At 36.4% G+C, this 18993-nt stretch overlaps 2 protein-coding genes across 2 annotated transcripts; one reads left to right on the top strand and one right to left on the bottom strand.

Moving 5' to 3' along the window:
* Positions 1–2774: 2774 nt before the first annotated feature.
* LOC148292905 (uncharacterized) lies at positions 2775–3725 on the bottom strand. The gene has a single exon (XM_088244496.1). The coding sequence runs from the start codon at positions 3723–3725 to the stop codon at positions 2775–2777; it is 951 nt and encodes a 316-aa protein (XP_088100622.1).
* Positions 3726–5637: 1912 nt separating this feature from the next.
* LOC110763667 (Peroxisomal membrane 22 kDa (Mpv17/PMP22) family protein) lies at positions 5638–14191 on the top strand. Its single transcript, XM_021966499.2, has 8 exons — positions 5638–6123; positions 6778–6865; positions 7812–7906; positions 8188–8260; positions 8365–8457; positions 8564–8650; positions 12271–12351; positions 13879–14191. Exons 1-7 carry the CDS (start codon positions 5711–5713, stop codon positions 12349–12351), a joined length of 930 nt encoding a protein of 309 aa, XP_021822191.1. The 5' UTR covers positions 5638–5710; the 3' UTR covers positions 13879–14191.
* The last annotated feature ends 4802 nt before the right edge of the window (positions 14192–18993 follow it).

Genomic DNA, 18993 nt, shown 5'->3' with positions numbered 1-18993 from the left:
ATTGGAGCAAATCACTGTTGGATTATTCTGAGCATAGCACATTTCTTCAAGTAACCTTCTTAACCAAACACCTTGGCAAGCACAGGCTGTAGCTGCAATGAATTCAGCTTCAGTAGTTGACAGTGTCACCACAGGTTGTTTCTTTGAAGACCAAGACACCGCTCCAGAACTAAGCTTAAAAACATAACCAGTAGTACTCTTTCGATCATCTAAATCTCCTACATAATCACTGTCACTATAAGCAATCAGCTCCCCTGTTTTCCCCTTCTTGTAAAACAAACGAAAATTAGTTGTTCCTTTAACATAACGAAGCACTCTCTTTGCAGCTTGAAGATGTGAGATTGATGGTGACTCCAAGTACCTGCTAATGAGACTGACTACATACATCAAGTATGGACGAGTGGTTGTTAGGTACATGAGGCTACCTACAATCTGTTTGTAATAAGTTGCATCCACCTTATTCTCACCTGAGTTCTTCACCAGTTTAACCCCAGGAACAATTGGGTTCTGAACTGGATTACAATCCACCATTTGAAACCTCTCAAGAATTTCAGATGCATATTTTTTCTATCCAATGAAGATCCCTTTGGTTGTCTGAATAACTTCTATTCCAAGAAAATACCTCATCCTTCCCAAATCACTCATATCAAACTCTTCCATCATTGATTTCTTAAACTTTGCAAACATATGCTCATTATTCCCAGTAAATATAAGATCATCGACATAAAGGCAAACAATCAGAAAATTACCTCCTTCATCGGCTTTAATGAACAGTGTATGCTCATAAGGACACTTCTTGAAACCCTCCTTTATGAAGTAAGACTCTATTTGACTATACCAAGCTTGAGGAGCTTGCTTAAGTCCGTAGAGTGCCTTCTTGAGTTTATAAACTTTCTGCTCTTGTTCCTTCTTCTCATAGCCAAGAGGTTGATCTACATATACATCTTCATTGAGCTCTCCATGCAAAAATGCTGATTTCACATCAAGTTGATATATATTCCAACCATTTTGTGCTGCCAAAGAAATGACCAACCGAATTGTATCGAGTCGAGCCACAGGTGCAAACACTTCTGCATAGTCAATTCCATATCTTTGGTTATACCCCTTTGCTACAAGTCGTGCCTTGTACTTGTCAACTTCCCCATTTTCCTTGAGCTTAGTTTTGAATATCCATTTTACTCCAATGGATTTTTCCCCTGCTGGCAAATCAGTGAGTTCCCAAGTGTTGTTTTTCTCAATAGCTTCTATTTCTAAATCCATGGCATTTCTCCATTTTTCTTTTCTTTTATTGCATCGTAAAATCCTACTAGATCACTGTCTACATACATAGCAAAATGTGCTGCTGTGTTTTCTTCTTCCGAAAGCTCTTCACCACTAACATAATCTTGCATCCAAGCTGGCTATCTTTTTGTTCTAGCACCAGTTCTTGGTGGAGATGCTATAACTTCTTCTTCTGTATGACTTAACTCTTCTCCATCAGTTTCTCCACCTCCTGTATCATTGCCATAACCCATTTCTATGCTTGCCTTTCCTTCATTGCTCTCTAAATCAACAGGAATGGTCTTTTGGTTGCTACCTTCACTCCATTCCCAGCCTTGCCCTTCATCACATCTCACATCACGGCTAATTAAAATCTTTTGAGTGACCGGATCATAAAGCCTATATGCTTTAGACTCCTCACTTACTCCGAGCAGCACACACTCCATGCTCTTGTCTTCGAGCTTACTTCTCTTGTGATCAGGTACGTGGACATATGCTAAGCATCCAAAAACACGAAAGTGCTCAACAGATGGTTTGTGACCACTCCAAGCCTCTTCCGGTGTTGAATTCTTCACTGTGAATGTTGGACTGCGATTCATAACATGTACACTCCAATTTACTGCCTCAGGCCAAAAGGTTTTTGGAACTTTCTTCTCTGCAAGCATGCATCGAACCATATTCATAATGGTACGATTTTTCCTTTTAGCAACCCCGTTTTGTTGTGGGGTGTAGGCAGCAGTAAGTTGTCTACGAATACCATTCATCTCACAAAAGTTAGTAAATTCATTTGAAGTAAATTAACCACCACGATCAGTACGTAGACACTTTATGTTTAATCCAATTTCCTTCTCAACAGCATTCTTAAATCTTACAAACATATTAAAGGCTTCTAATTTCTCCTTCAAAAAATAAACCCATGCTTTCCTACTAAAATCATCAATAAAAGTGATCAAATACCTTTTGTTGCTGTTTGAAGTAGGATTAATGAGTCCACAAATATCTGAATGAACCAGCTCCAATGCTTGTGTTGCTCTCCATGTGCTTTTCTTCGGAAACTCATCCTTATGTTGTTTTCCTATCAAGCAATCCTCACACATCCTTATTGGAGACTCGAGCTGAGGAAGTCCTCTCACCATTTTCTTTTGCTGCAGTGTTTTTAGTCCTCTAAAACTCAAGTGTCCATACCTACTATGCCATAACCACGCAGTGTCTTATGTGGTGGAAGCAAGACAAGTTTGGTCTTGAGTTTGACTTTGTGTGTGAAGAGAGAACATTATGTTTGCTGACATGTGTGCTTGAACAATAAGACCTTTTGTTGGATGAAAGATCTTACACTTGTTTTTTTGAATGAGTATAGTGAGCCCTTTCTCTTGTAATTGACCAATGCTTATAAGATTGCTCTTCAGCCCAGGCACATAGAAAACTCCAGTAATGGTTTGCATATTGTCATTTATTCGAATTTTGATATTGCCCTTCCCTTTCATGGCAAGACTTGTGTCATTTCCCAGCTTGACTTATTCTCTGAAACTCTCATCAATGTCAAAAAACAAGCCTCTGTTTCCACACATGTGGTTATTGCACCCTAAATCCAAGTACCAAGTGTCATGGGGCTTAGATTCCTTGAACTCCATGTAAGCCATCAGCAACATTTCTTCTTCAGCTTCTGGGAAATTCGACTTATACTCCTTCTCCTTTTCAGGACATTCATATTGAAAATGTTCCAATTCATGACAATAATAGCATTCAACTGTTGATTTGTCAAAATCACTAGATCTGCCCCTACCTCTTCCCCGTCCCCTTCCTCTTCCTCCTGAGGTTCCCTCATGAACAATCTGTAGGGCTTGTTCCTCTATCACATGACAATTCATACGTTGTTCATAAACCAACAAGCTGCTTTGAAGTACATCAATCGAGAGACTATCTATGCCATTTGATTCCTCTATGGAACAAACAACATAGTCATACTTGGCAGTCAGTGAACGAAGAATCTTTTCTATAACAGCCACATCATCCATCATTCCTCCATGCATACGCATCTTATTGACCACTGTGAGAGTTCTAGCAAAATACTCACTCACAGATTCTGCTCCCTTCATATGCAACATCTCGAACTCCTTCCGAAGGGCTTGAAGTTGTGCTCTCTTCACCTTTGCTATTCCTTGATACTTCTGCTTCAATGAGTCCCATATGTTCTTGGCAGTATCCTTCTTCAGAATAGTTTCAAGAATAGACCGGTCAATAGCTTGAAACAGATAATTCTTGGCCTTTAGATCCTTGAGTCTCTGATCCTCCACCTCTTTAATCTGTGTAGGTGATGCTCCTTCTGCAAGGGCTGAAACTCCATGCTCCACTAAATGCCAATATTCCTTTGACCTCAGAAAGTTTTCCATCAGCATGCTCCAGTGGTCGTAATGACCATCTAACCTAGGAATTGCTGGTTGAACAAAGTTGTTTTCTGTCGTCATGTCTACTTGCTACTGCAAGAATTCAAGTTGCTGCTTCAATCGTTATGATCAGGCCCTGGGTGGGCTCTGATACCACTTGTTACTGTATTAAGAAATTCTTTGATAGTTGGAGGAAAAGCTTGTTTATTGAATAGAACTCTTGGCTAATATATAGCCTTACAGAACAAGGTAAATTGAAAGCAACCCACGTTGTAACCAATCCTAAACGTGGTAAAAGACTAAGTCAAATAACAAAAGGATCCCATAACAAACGGGATTATTAAGCAAGGCACCAACAACCTGCTTATCTAGACCTACAAAATAGGACCACTTAAAACTGAAGTAAACATCTAGTACTTTTAACATAGCTATCTTTCATTCATTTACTTTTGATATATATAGCAAAAGAGAGGTTTGAGTTAAGGTAAGGTTTTGTTAAAGTGATGGGGAAGAACAAGTGGGTCGGGCTTCGAATTAGGATTGAGTCGGGTCTTAGGCTATGGATTGAGATATGAATTTGAGAGTTAGAGACAAAGACAGGGGTAGAGAGAAGAAGATAGGGAGGGAGAGGTTGGGATGGTGGGTTGGTTGAGATGGAGGCTGCGATGACGAGGGAAGAGGTCAATTGTGATAGGGGGTGATGAGTCTGTGGGTTGAAAAACAGAAGAGATGAGGAGGGTTTGGGGGTGGTCAGAATAAATGGTGGATGGGTGGTTAAGGGAGGGAGGGAGAAAGTTTAGGGAGAGATTCTTTTTAGTTTTAAATTTTTTAATGTTTTCTTTTAATTTTTGTATTAGTTTTAATTATTAGAATATTTAATTATATCTTTATTTATGTGGAGGTGGGCTCCACTTGCCACGTCACCTTTTAATTGGTGGATAATGATTTATGTTTATGAAATTACAAAAACAGTTCTGCCACGTCATCATAGTTAACAGACTTTTGTATGGAGTTGATGGCAGGGGGCAAAGTGGGTCACCAAACTACGGTCAAGCATGGTAAGTGGGCCATTTTAAGTTTCGGGGGGCAATGTGAGATTTGACCGTAGTTTCAGGGGACATTAGTGTAAATAAGCCTTGTAAAAAAGGAAAAAGTCACTTTTGGTTCCTGTAGTTTATCGGTTTTTTCACTTTCGTCCTTATAGTTTCAATTTTGTCAATTTTGTCATTATAGCTTCATAATTGTACCAATTCAAGGACATGCCGTGAAACAAATTGACGAAAATAATTATGTGTCCTTAAATGACTACAATTATGAAACTACAATAACAAAAGTGACAAAATTGAAAAATTTTAGGACAAAAAGAAAAAAATTGATAAACTACTAGGACCAAAACTGACTTGGAGTTAAAGGGCATGAAATGACAAAAATACCCCTCATGTGAAGGGCACATAGTTATGGCATTAAAGAAATTGACTGAAATTGTGATTTGTCAATTACGAAACTAGATTGATAAAATTGGTGAAATTGAAATTACATGTATAAAAGTGAAAAACCCAATAAACTACAGGACTAAAAATGAATTTCTGCCTTGTAAAAATATGCAAGTTGTGATGGATTTATGTGAAATGGAGAGAAGCTGGGGGTGTCATTGAACTTCACCCTTCTAAGGGCTCGTTTGGGGCTGCTTCTCTAGGAAGTACTTTTGCTCATAAGCGTTTCTAACAAAAGCGCTTTTATTATAAATATCTTGAATTTTCATAAAAAATCAAAGTGCTTTCTGGAAAAGCACTTGGAAGTGCTTCTTGAAGAAGCACATGCTATGTGCTTATCTATAAAACACTTTTATGACCCAGAAACGCTTCTAAACTTTTCTGTCAAACACTGTCAGAATCGTTTTTAGTTGTCAGAAAACACTTTTGACCTTTCCAAAAGCACTCACAAATATATCCTAAATTTGAAATTCGAAAAAAACACGGTGAGAAGTCGCGTGCAGCTAAAAACTGTGTCAACCCAAAACGTCACACTTCCAAGTCTCAAACCCTTCAACTCAAAGCAAACAACAAATGGCTCCAAACCCTGTATCACTCGCTCGTAAAACCCCTCTCCTAAACCGTTTCGTGGGTTATTCTCGTAGACCCTCTTTGCATTCTGGTCCTCAGTCTAGGATTGCAGCAAACCCTGTTCAGATAAGGGGCTTTAGAAGCTCTTCTTTGAGCCATTGCCACTCACATGCTCCGCATTCTCATTCATATTGCCTGAATTCTGGCAATGGAGTCGTGTTTAAGGACTTGGGTCGTTCTGAAATAGGTTTTAGGCAACTGGGTTTTGACCGTTTTCGTCTCTACGTCGTTTCGGATGGTGGGTCGGGTGGAACTGGTGGATATGGCGGTTCTGGTGATGGAAATTATGGTGGCAGAGGTGACGGTGGTGCCGGAGATGGTGGTCGTGGTGAAAACAATTGGTCGTTGCTCTCTTGGTAACATATGCCAACTTGAAGCTTTAATTTCCGAACTATCCTTTATTTTGGTACACTACGGCTATAGATATATATTTTACACTAGAGGCCCCTAAGGAGTTAATTGAAGTGTATTCTTACACTCTCTGTCACAATAACTGAGAGCTCGTCATAATTTTGCTTTGGCCAATTGCCTTCTATACTCTCTGTCCGAAAGGACTAAAACTCTGTGTATGGCCACTTAATTGTGTTGGAATGATTGTTCCAAAATTCAGGTTGGAGATTGTTCTCACGTGAGCGTTCATTTTGCTGATTAATTTCTAGATTGAAATTGTTATTCTTTTGACTTTTGTTTTGATAGCTTTCTGCATGATACATAAAACGTCAGCTAAACCAGTTCATATAAACTGTTAGTCTCCCATTATCTTGACATGTCTGACTGATGAGGTTTTACATTCAAGCTATGGATGTAAAGGTTTTGTACCATTGAGTGTACATCTACATCAAAACTTGAAATGCTTAAAGCTTTGGCAAACATATGTACGAATATTAGCACTTGGTCCTATGTTCAAGCTTGAGGATGGAAATAGGATTGTGAACCTTTTTCTCAACGAATCAAATTGCAAATAAAATATCTATTCAGCCTCACCAGCATGGATTTTTTTATTATTACAGGTATTTGGATCTTCTTGCAAAGTATCCAGTGTCAACAAAAGCTCTTACGTCTGCCTTTTTAACTCTCATTGGAGATGTGATCTGCCAGGTATAGTTCCTGTAGTTGCCATTAAGAAAAGTTATTAAATAATATCTTTCTCTCTGTTTTGCTACGTTATCTTCAACTTGCACTTCCAGTATGTCTATTTTAATTTGAATAGATAGTAAAAACATGAAGAATTCAGAGGAGTGTTTATTTGGTGTCTTTTGGTAAAAAATTATATGTATAGAAAATGATAGTGTTTATTATGCTACATTGGCCTATTAGAATGTAGAATCTACGGCTGTTGGTTTACTTCTTTGAGACCATGCTACAAAATTTAAACACAATCTAAGACAGAAGGCAGATCAACTTAGACTGATTGCCACCTAACTAAAAGAAGATCTTCAAGTTCAAGCTGCACATTTATCGCTGAAGTTCTTACTGACAGCCGTTGATGTTCATACCTTCTATTCCAGAGTAACAATTCCCGACAACTTGCTCCATGACCATACTAATACTGGACACGTTCATCTTATACCAACTTCTTTGGATGATATTTTATATTCAGTACTACACAGTTCAAATATAAGGTTTTGGTCTCAAGGGAAAATTAGGAGTTAAGGGGGATAATTAAACGTCATACAGTTGTGAAAAGAAAAAAAAAGTTATCTGGTTGAATTGGTCGAGTTGGCAAATCCGATGTGATTTTAATGTTATTAGAATGAGAATTGGAAGAATGAGGAAGATGAACCTCGAAAGGGCCAAAACCAATTCTATCTCTGTTCCAGCAATAGATTAGCTATACATTAGCTATTCATCTCTGGTTTTGGTGCTTACTAGAACTCCATATCTTGATCTCAAGTAGGCTACACATTTTCCCTGAGGTTGAAATCACATCCTATAAGTTTATTTAAATTAGTACTGGTGATCCTAAATTATTCTGGTAGTTTATTGTTTTGATAACTTGCTATTTTCTCTCGGAATATAACAATAGGTGTAATTCTTTGTCCAGCTTGTGATTGATAAAGCTCCGGACCTGGACATGAAAAGAACATTCTTGTTTACTCTGTTGGGGCTGGTGTTAGTAGGTCCGACGTTGCATTTCTGGTAACCATTCAGAATTCCATCTGTAAGCCTGAAATTTGGAATCGCCATTATAGCCTTGAATTCATTAAATTTTTCTAATATAGGATACAACACTTTGAAACACACAGTAAATGTCAACCGATGTGATTGCTATCTTTACATCGCTATGCTACAAAATATGTTGGATTTTGTAAATTAGTAATCTAATTTCATGGTAATTTTTCCTTGTTTCTATGATTATGTTCTTCTTTTTCCTGTTCTGCTCTTGTAAGTTTCCATTTCATCACCTTTTGTATCTCTAGGTATTTGTATCTAAGCAAACTGGTAACAACGCCTGGAGCATCAGGTGCATTCCAGCGCCTTCTACTTGATCAGGTGACCTCAACTTGTGATTTTAGGGTTTTTTTATTTTTATTTTTATTTTTTTATAAATTTCATGACACATCATCATGTTAAGTTTTGAGTTATTGTTGCTGCAGTTTATTTTCTCTCCTATATTCATTGGAGTTTTCTTATCAACATTGATGACACTGGAGGGAAAATCTTCACAAGTTGTACCCAAGCTTCAACAGGTGGTGTTACGGAATTATATATATCACCTTTGAAACCTAATTGAATGATTGTATTTACTTTTGTATACAAACTGTTTTTGTTAATATGATGTATCTACTTTTGTAGGAGTGGTTTTCTGCTGTTCTTGCTAATTGGCAACTGTGGATACCTTTCCAGTTTCTTAACTTTCGGTTTGTCCCACAGCAATTCCAGGTTAGAATGGTATAAATGACGCTATACATTTTTTAGGGCTCCTAGACAGGATATGTGGGACATTGTGAAGTTGCAGACTGAAGATTGCCTCACTGCCTCCTGACATATAAGACATCTGTGAGGAGCCAAGAGTCTCACTCAATGCATGGGCTTCTCAGTGGGGATTGTCTCTCTGCCTCTAGATGTATCACAGTTAGAAAAGATTTTAGAAGTTTAGTTAGTATTAATTCCTTGTTAGAAGTTATACATGTAAACTTTGTGTTTACTTAATTTCCATTCAGCCTAGACTGAGCTTGCCAATTTAATATGTGGTTGATAGAATTCTACTTGAGAGGAACAGAAACAAAATTAAATTATATAATAGAACTTCTTTAGGATCCAAAAACTGGACTGGTAAATACTGAAAATGGATGGTATGCTGTGATCAGAATGTAAATACAGTTTTCAGGAAAATGGATGGGATTCCTGACGTAGAACCAGTAATGAGATGCAGAGAGATAGGGAAATTATAGGAGTGGATAGAGAATCAGAGAGAAAACAGAGATTACGGAGAGAAATTTAGAAGAGCATAGAAGGAGATGGACAGAAAGAGACTTGTAGAAGAAAGAGGGGAAAGATAGAGAAAGTTATTCAAGAAGGATAAGTTTATTAACTAACAAAGTCTTTCCTACTCAACTGCAAAGTAGGTATTGAAAAGGACCTAATGTTGCTAGAAACAGGAAAGTAAACCTAATCTTACTAGGAACAGGAAACTAGAATAAGCCTAGATTAAATATCCCTAGTCCATTCTGTGTCATACAAAGATAGCGGTCAAGGGCTCATGTTGTCCATGGAGGATATTTCCCAGGCTTCAATGTTTTTTCTTCTCTCTGTCGCTTTGTGGTGAGAATTGGGTAAGGGGGGGGGGGGGGGGGGAGATTTTAGGAAGAAATTTGGGTTGGGGAAACACCTGTGTTAGTCTTTTCCTTAACTATATACACTTGCAACCTCTCCTAACATTTCCACTGATAGAATGTGTGACATTGATCTTTTCCTTTGTTGAAATTTAAATGACTCTAAAGTTGGGGAGCTTTCTTCATTACTTTGTTGGAAAATGTCACTTTATATCCATCTAGACTGATAGAAGAAGCTGGATTTGGAGTCTTCTGAGATTCCTTGTAAATCTTTTGCAAGAGGATTGGCGACCCATCTATTTGTTGCTTCCATTCTTGTCCCATGATTTCGAAGGATACAGTTTATATCTTAGATGAATGCTCATGGGAGGGTCAACACTAGTGCTATGGTTGAAAGGAGAAAGCCTAAAATGTTTCTCTTTCTCTCCATTGGTATATTATGTGTAAAGGAGAGGCTCAAAGTGTTTATCATTTGCTTCTTCATTGTCCAGTTGCTTTAAGTTTATGGTGGGGACTACATTGAGAAGCTGGTTAGAGCTGGGTGGTTCCAGCATCTTGTTTAGCACAATTTTGTAAGAAGCACATGGAATTCTGGGAGGGAAGAAGTGTATAGACAGGTTTCATTGGTAGAATTTTAAATGTCTTCTTGCCAGCTTTAGCTTCTGTGTCAGCGGACTTCTTGTCCTCTACAACTTTTTTGTACTTTCAGCTTGTACTCATCTAGTCTCGATTAAATAATGTTTCTTATTATAAAGAATTACTGGAGTCGGAGTAACAAACTATGAAGCCAATGTATTATGATTTTGCTTTATGTTCTAATTAATGATGTGGAAGCATGTTGCTAGTCTGGTACAAAACAAGATTTGACAGAATATATATTGTAATTTATCACTGTTGATTAGTATCACTTGTTTTTTCTGTTGTGTATAGACACTGTTGCCTAGTAATGTTGGTATTTGTGACTGCTTATTATGACCTTTTCCTGCACAATTATACTTTTCTATATAACTTAGCATTTATGGGTGATGACCTACTGAACCAAATAAAGAAAATTACTTGATGATTTTACGGGTTCTCAGCTACAAAACGTAACCTTTCATTCTTTCATTGCATAATCATTACATGATAGCGCCTGGTCATATATACGACAACAGTACGAAAATAGGAAAATGCAAATACGTAAAGGGGAAGGAAAAAATCACATAACCATTTGCGGAAATCTAGCAAGAGAATGGTATGAGGCAGCAAATTTTAGAATCCTTTAGAGTTATCTTATTTACTGACATCAGAAAATTCCAAACGACGAAGCAATGGCCCAAAGCTCCAGCCCATTATCCATCTCATGATTATATCTAGTGGCCTAGTGTGATGAGTATCTCATCAATCCCTCTCTTGAAATCCGGCCTGCCCCATGCCAAAATATGGAAAAACATGCTCTACTCACATCCTCAATTGACATGTGATGCAAATGCTTTTATCTTGACAAGTCCACAGCCTAGGATCTTCTATGGTACCCTTGAGTCATTCCTGTATCTTAAATTGGAGGTAGAACCACAGAGACATTAGCGGTCACCCGTACTCTCTTCTTAAGCAGAGAAACATGAAAATGGGATGCATCTTTGCTTGAGGAGCCAACTTAAGCTTGTTAGTCTTTTAGACAATCGGAAGGGTCCCTAAAGCTAGTTTGTGGTAGTCAAGATCACTTCAAGAGTGTTTCTGATAGGGCTAAAGATGCAGACATACCCAATCACCAATTTCAAATGACTGTAAAGTGGGATTTTTATGATTTACGCTTCAATGCACTTGGTTAACTTGCAAGATGGTTCGCAATAAGAGAATGGTTTGGTCTCTGTAAATTCTTGATTATTTGAACGAAGTTATTTAGGATTGAACATCCAAAGAAAAATTTCTTAAGCTTGTGACTCTGATTGCTAATCTTTATTCAGGTGTAGAAACCCCATTTATTCTAATACTATGTTAAGGCGGACAAAGTAGAAAAGCTCATTATCAAACAGAAAACAGAAAAAAATCATTCCTTGTATATTTAATATCCAGTCTCTGATAGTCTGTAATTCGGAGCATTAGATTGACTGCCTTATGGAATGAGTGGCTAAAGATGGGATCTCTCCATCCTTTGATCCATTATATGAATTTCATCATAGAATTGACTTTAATTGGGTATGAAGGGATGGCTCCCAAATGGTTGTGCATGATGGTTGAGATGGTTTAGTTGGTATATAATGATACAAATCATCCAAAACTGGATGTAGCAGACCCCATGCATATACTCGTAGTTTATCTTATGTGGTGTGTGTGTATGTGTGTGTGTGTATGGGTGGTTGGGTTGGGGGGTCCAAAAGCCCATCTAAGTGATGATATTTATATGCTTATAGGCACGAAGTAATCATGTTAATGAAATAGTTGCTTCTAAATTTCTGGCTACAGAAAGGTGGGTGATATTATCAAATCCACAACATGATCTATGAGTCATTCTATTCTCTGTTGAAAATCCAAATCTAGTTATGTTTATTCAACCAAAAAATAAAAGTAATGTTTATGGGTTTCACTTCTTAAGCTGGCTTCTTTTTCTTTTTTTTGTTGTTGTCAATTTATGGTAATTTTATTCGAAGTGTTTGGTTTTACCGTATATTATCTAACTTCCAATTTCATTCATGGAATCCTTTTGTTTTATTTCGCTTTACATTATGTTGATTTTTGTTTTTTCAGGTCCTTGCTGCTAATTCCATTGCTTTGATATGGAATGTTATCCTCTCGTTTAAAGCTCACAAAGAGGTTATTCAAAAATAGGTATGTTAAAACCAGAAGTTGTTGGTTGATGAATTTTGTGTTAGACAAGAAATTACTCTTATTGCCCTACATCTTGTAATAGCTAATCGCTCTTATCATGATTTCTTTGGAATCTACCCTAATTGTCATGCATTAGTAAGGGAGAAATTGAACATATATGAGCTAACAAAACAAAACCCATTTTCAGCTTCTTGGTTGGCCGCAACTCCAAAGCCTGATTTTATGGTCTGGTAACATAATATTTCATAGCTTTGGTCTTAGTTGTATATAATGGTAGCTAGGCTTGCGTCTCAAGTCTTGTAGTCTTTGCTTTGATTTTTGACACATCTCCATAATCATAGACCAGGAATATGAAATATCAATGTTTTGTAACATAAATATCAATGTTCTGTTGGAAATGAAATTGAAAACAAGGGAAGATCATCGTATCCCATTACATCAAATGGCCGAATACATTGGGCTAACTATATAGTTAAAAATCCAGTATGTAGTATCAGGTAATGTGGTCACACAGACGTAGGTCCAGCTTTAAAAACTGATCCATCCTCATGGTGGACTTGTTTGTTATTTTAGTGAATAAAAGGAGAGAAAGCACTTTGATGCTGAATTTAGTGTTTGCAGGTAGAAGTCCTAGAGTTAAGGGTTCAGTATAGTACATCTGAAGTTTGTTTTTCAATCTTTATGCAGACGCTTGAAATAAGAATTTCTTGACCTCCACTTTCCCAGGATTTCATTTCTAAGGTTAGGGCATTTTTAGGATGGTTTTGGTCATGTCTGCATGCAAATTTGGTGATGTTTGTTTAACCTAACCATTCCCGATGTGGATGAACATTTCATTATCTTGTTCTATGTTTTGTATGTTCATAGTTCAGTTTGCACTGATCCATTTTTGTTCATTCTTTGGTCGTTTCTTGCGTCAATTTGCTAATTCTGACAACAGTTTGTGGTTGCACTTGTGCAATTCGTAGTGGTGATTTCATCCCTACAGAAACATATTAAACTTTGGAAATAACAACTTTTTCATTAGAAATTGGCATAGAAATCTCCCCCTCAACAGTAGCCTAGTTAGCCTCCAACAGGTTATAGAGCCGATAAAGAGTGAGCCCTTGCTATATCAATTTGATCTTGTATGAGAAACAATAAATAAGACGAGATCCAAGACAGTGAAGGACGTGCCCCTTGGTTCTTGAATGGACTACCTACCTGAACTACATTTAAAAGCTTAAATCATCACTGACATCTGAAAATATATAACACAACGTATGAATATATTACAAATATATAATTGTTAACGGTTTCTACCACGTAAACTCAAATTATACAATTGTTGAAACATCTTTTAAACCGGACAGGGTCATTAGTCAACTAGCTCAAGGACATAATCTTAAAAACAAAACAAAACAAATAAAATTAAAATTAAAAAAAAAGAGCGACCAATGCTTAACCGTGTGAATTTTGTTATATGTAGAAGTTGCAACTTTTATCTTGCTGTTTCATGCTAACCATTGCTTATGTATATTGCTCAAGGTATGAATGAATGTGACAGCAGCAAACGGAGCCTACGCTGATTTGAGGATCTACGGAGAGTTCTGCTTCTTATCTGGAGAAATGTATTGTGTTTAGATGTGACACAGCTTTGAACTATTCTTCTTTTTCTGTGTTTTGGGCATTGGTTGCCTTATTTTTTTTTGGTTTACCCTTGTCTCTTTTCCCGTTTTCTTGTATTTAGCTTCTATGCAGGTGTAATATCTATGGCCAAGTTTACTATGCTTTTCTGCTACACTGAGCAAGAAGATTTTTGTAGAGGTTGATGATTTTCTATGTATCTATGTCTTGGACTCGTGTAGTTGGCAAAATGTGAAAGCTAAATAACCCACCCCAACAATTTTCAGTTTATTTTTGAAAAAACAAAAAACAAAAAACAAAAAACAAAAAAATTATATATTATTGGTATCCATTTTCCAGGTTGGGATATCTGGCCAGAATGATTATTAGTCAATTTATATTGTCTTGGTGAGTGATCTTCATAGTGACAAATTCTTAAATATTTTCATAGAGTTGATAAAAGTCACTAATAAATTGGTAAGACTTTTGCTATTAATAATTATCCTTAAAAGTATGCAAAAGTCATTCATTTAATAAGATTTTTAAAAGTCATTAAGTTTTTTTTTCAGAAAAAAAAAAAGTTATTAAGTTTTTGGATACCACTAAATTTTTACAGTGCGTTTGGATGAGGGAAATAAACTTGGAATTTTGACAAAAGTCAGAATTTCTAAATTGACATAAACTAATTCCCGTGTTTGGATTAAAAAAACATAGAAATTCCACGTGGGAAAAAACATGGAATTTGGAGGTTATAAATCCCAACTTTAAATTCTATCTAAAAAGTCATCATTTTTAAAATTCTATCTACAAATAAAAGTTAAATTCCGTATTTAAATCTTTACCCAAACAAGAAACTTTACAAATTTTAGAACATTAATTTCCATCATTTTAAATTCCATCATTTATGAATTCCTTTGTACTTTTAATTTTCCTCATCCAAACGCATTAAAGACTTTTAAAAGTCACAACTAGATACCATCAAACTTTTACCTTGGGTTTGGATGAGGAAATTTAAAAATACAAAGGATTTCATAAATGACGGAATTTAAATGACAGAAATTGATGTTCTAGAATTTGTAAAGTTTCTTGTTTGGGTGACAGATTTAAAACACGGAATTTAACTTTTATTTGTAAAGTTATCTTTTTAAAAACTCAATCTCTCTTGGGATTTTAGAAATGACGACTTTTAGATGGAATTTAAAGTTGGGATTTATGATCTCCAAATTCCATGTTTTTTCCCATGCGGAATTTCTAAATTTTTATGTTTTTTTATCCAAACACGGGAATTAGTTCATGTCAATTTAGAAATTCCGACTTTTGTCAAAATCCCAAGTTTATTTCCCTCATCCAAACGCATATTTAACTACTTTTTAAAAGTCACAATTGAATACCACTAAACTTTTAAATACTATTTAAAAGTCACAATTGAATACCTCCAGACTTTTAACTCTATAAAAGTCTTTAAAAGTTAGAATTGGAAGAGGTTCCAAATACTTTTGCTTGTATAAATAAATGATCAATGATTATGAACTTTCATCTAACTCAATTTCCCCCTTATACTTGCATTTCATGTCTTACATTACCCCATTCTGTCAATTTTTTCAGTTAAACCGTTAAGTTGTTGATGTGGCATGGGCATTTTAGTAATTTTAGCTCTTAATAATTTAAAATTCAAATTAAGTTTAAAAAGAACATATTAAACTGTTTAAATAATATATAAACCTAAAAAAATAAGGTTTAGGCATCACAACATGAATTGATGAATATACTTGAGTAAAACCAAGGTTTAGGACACTACAAGTATGAGAAAATTCTGAAATTTGAAGGTCTTAAGATAAGACAATTTGGAACAACTTTCATAAAGGAACCATAATAATCTGAGCACTGGAAATTAACAAAAAATGTTGAAACCGAGATTATTGAAACTCACCATCTGTGGATGAACAAAGAAATGTCAGAACATGTTTGAGGTAGCTAGAGTGATCGAATGATGCTGATTTTTGGACATGGTACAATACTCGAGCAGATGTACAACTTTGATGAATGAAGTTTTCTAATTCGATCTTTGAAATTTTGACTTCTGGGCTGATGAATAGTACCCACGAGTTTGGTTTTAGCAGAGGAAACAAGAATAAGAAGAATGAGGAAGATGATAGGAAAATAGAGCATCTCCAAAGGAGATGTCAAATTTCCAAGTGGACATGAAATGCAAAAATTTAATGTTAAAGTTACTCTCCAACCGAGTTGTCAAATCTTATATGGATTTGAAGGCTAGAAGAGATATGTCAAACATAACATATCAAAAAGCTTGATGTCAAATGTTATTTTAATACTTTTTCAATTATGAACTCCACTATCATTTACTGAGTACCCTCTTTTAGTACTTGGGTTATTCGCAGCAATGGTCCCTCAACTATACCCCAAGTTACACTTTGGTCACTCAACTCAAATATTAGTTGCAGAGGTCACTCAATTAGGTGTTTTGTTGAACCGTTAGTCCTACCATCAAGTCTGTTACTTTTTTTGTTTAAAATGATGACGTGGCAAGCATCTCTTAGATTATTGATGGGCAAATGTGACTTTTCAATTAAGATTATTTGTAGCTGTTTGGGCCTAAAAGTGGTGCACCCAGTCCAAAGACAGAAGCCCACATCATTTCTCAGGCCGCTTGTTTGGACCTAAAATTGACGCCCTCAGCCCATCAACGCGCCCAGCCCATTATCAAATAAACAGGCCAAAGCAATACACTCGGCCCAAACATTGGAGGCCTGGAAGCAGTCAAAACCGAGAAGAGACTTGGGCCTTGAAAGGAAACCAAATCAAGCTCGAAACCAAAATGGGCTTGGCAGGTTTTAAATTGAAGAAGGAAAAGAGAAGCCCAAAAGAGAGACATACTCACGTGACTTACCTGACTTTGAAAAAGTCAAAAATTGCAACTAAAGTCACAGAGAGAAGTTACAGGGATTCATGAATACACGCTTGTAGAAAAATTCTCTAGACTTTTACAGGCAGAGAAAGATCAAAATCCTTTTTTATATATATAAATATATATATAGAAAACTCGGCAGGCACTATTCTCAAAGGATACGCAGACTGTGTTTTCTAAGAGAAAGATAAGCAGGAAACAAGGAGTCGCTGAAATGGAAAATCACACTCACCATCATAGTTTGAAAAGCAGTTAGATTGGAAAACGGAGGTATGGCGCCCCATCAAAATACAGGGAAGTGACTATCTCAGGAAATGATCATTGAGGGCCTAACTGCCAGAAAATGGATAGAACTCCGTTTCTTTTTCTTTTAAAAGTAAAGATCTTTTGAGATTGTTTGCCGCCCATTATTAAAAAGTTAAAACTCCAAAAAGCATTTCTTATAAATACAGGAGAGAGTGAACAGAGCAAACACACAATCAACACAACCAAAAAATCAGTCAAAAGACAAACACTCAAAATGATCACTTGATCTCAGAGAACCTTCGAGCAAATTGAAGAAACCAAAAGCTAGCTAAGCCACAAGAGAAGCCAGTTACAAGTCAAAACTTCCAGTTTTTCAGACTTAGAAGAAAATAAATTAAAACGAGATTTCTCTCGTTACCATTTTGGTTCAACAAAGCCAAGGCAAACAGAGCTTGAGTTTTCACAAATACGAAAACCTCAACAAATTTATGGAGAGCCCTCACTAAGCAGAACAGGTGCCACAGTACAGTTCCAGCTCAAGTCCAGCCACTTCTGCCCCTTTCAAACTGAAGAAGTCCCAGTTCTGCCCATCCAGAAGCCTTCCAGGGCTTGAAATAGATTAAAGCTCTGCCATACTCAAGCTTTGGTATCGATTTGCAGCTGAAGCCTAGCAGTTGAAGTTGTCGAAAGTCCAGTCCAGTACAGGCATATCCAGTCCAGCCCGGATCAGAAGCATCTGCCAGACAGAAATGGAAGCACGACCCTCTTTTTGTCTTTTTATAGTCAGTTTTTCCCTTTTGAGCTTTGTAAAAGGGAGTTCTACCTGAAAGCGGTTCACTCTGTCATCATTTATTCTGGCCAGAACTACCAGTTTTGTACTGTGAAAAATTGTGAAGTCCTCACCAGTCTGAGGCAGGAAAAGAACTTACTTGGGAGATATTCCTCACTCAAATTCACAATCGCTTATTCAAAAATCAGTAACTTAGGGTGCAAGTTATCTATTTTTAAAGAAGTCTGCTAGGATTATTGCTAGCAGTGGCACGCTCGCATACTAAAGAAAGTTGACTTGCTGACCAGTCAATGGTTCTCAAGACAATGGGGAACTTTACCCTACCATCACAGGAGACAAATCAAAACGGGTGAACAGTAGCAAGGATCCCTCAACTATACTCGGAGTTACATTTTGGTCACTCAATTAGGTGTTGTGTTGCACCATTAGTCTCTACCATTAGAGAGACTTGACGGTAGGACTAACAGTGCAACAAAACACCTAATTGAGTGACCTCTGCAACTAATATTTGAGTTGAGTGACCAAAGTGTAACTTGGGGTATAGTTGAGGGACCATTGCTACAAATAATCCTTAGTACTTTTTGCATCACATGGGTCCTATGTGTTTTGAAAAATATCATAAAATAATATAATAAACATTTCGGGTGGAGTTAAAATTTTTCTTATGTGTCAAATTGCCACATAAGTCATCAAATTTAAATTTGACATCTACCTTGGAGATGTTCTTAGAGCATCTCTAAGGGAGATGTCAAATACAAAATGTTAAATTGAATTTGATGGCTTATGTGGAAATTTGACACTTGGGAAAAAATTTAACTCCACTTGAAATGCCAAATACCATATTATTTTATTATACTTTTAAAAGCAAATGAGGACCATATAATGGATAAAGTTTGAAAAGAGAGTAAATGATAGTGGGGTCCATGACTAAAAAAATATTTGACATCAAGCTTTGTCTTTATTTTGATGAACAACATCAAGCTTTTTGATATGTTATTTTTGACATATCTCTTACAACCTTCAAATTTATATAGGATTTGACTATTCAGTTAGAGCAGGTTTAACCTTCAATTTT

Source organism: Prunus avium, chromosome 7 (genome assembly GCF_965620075.1).
Source record: "Prunus avium chromosome 7, drPruAviu1.hap1.1, whole genome shotgun sequence".
NCBI lineage: Eukaryota > Viridiplantae > Streptophyta > Magnoliopsida > Rosales > Rosaceae > Prunus > Prunus avium.
This window is presented reverse-complemented; position numbering and strand designations above follow the sequence as displayed.

Excerpts from the sequence above, each read along its gene's own strand:
- LOC148292905 (XM_088244496.1), bottom strand. The coding sequence starts at position 3,725 with ATGACGACAGAAAACAACTTTGTTCAACCAGCAATTCCTAGGTTAGAT.
- LOC110763667 (XM_021966499.2), top strand. The coding sequence starts at position 5,711 with ATGGCTCCAAACCCTGTATCACTCGCTCGTAAAACCCCTCTCCTAAAC. Across the intron at positions 6,866-7,811 it reads TTGGAGATGTGATCTGCCAG|CTTGTGATTGATAAAGCTCC; the intron begins GTATAGTTCCTG and ends TTCTTTGTCCAG. Across the intron at positions 8,261-8,364 it reads AGCGCCTTCTACTTGATCAG|TTTATTTTCTCTCCTATATT; the intron begins GTGACCTCAACT and ends TTGTTGCTGCAG.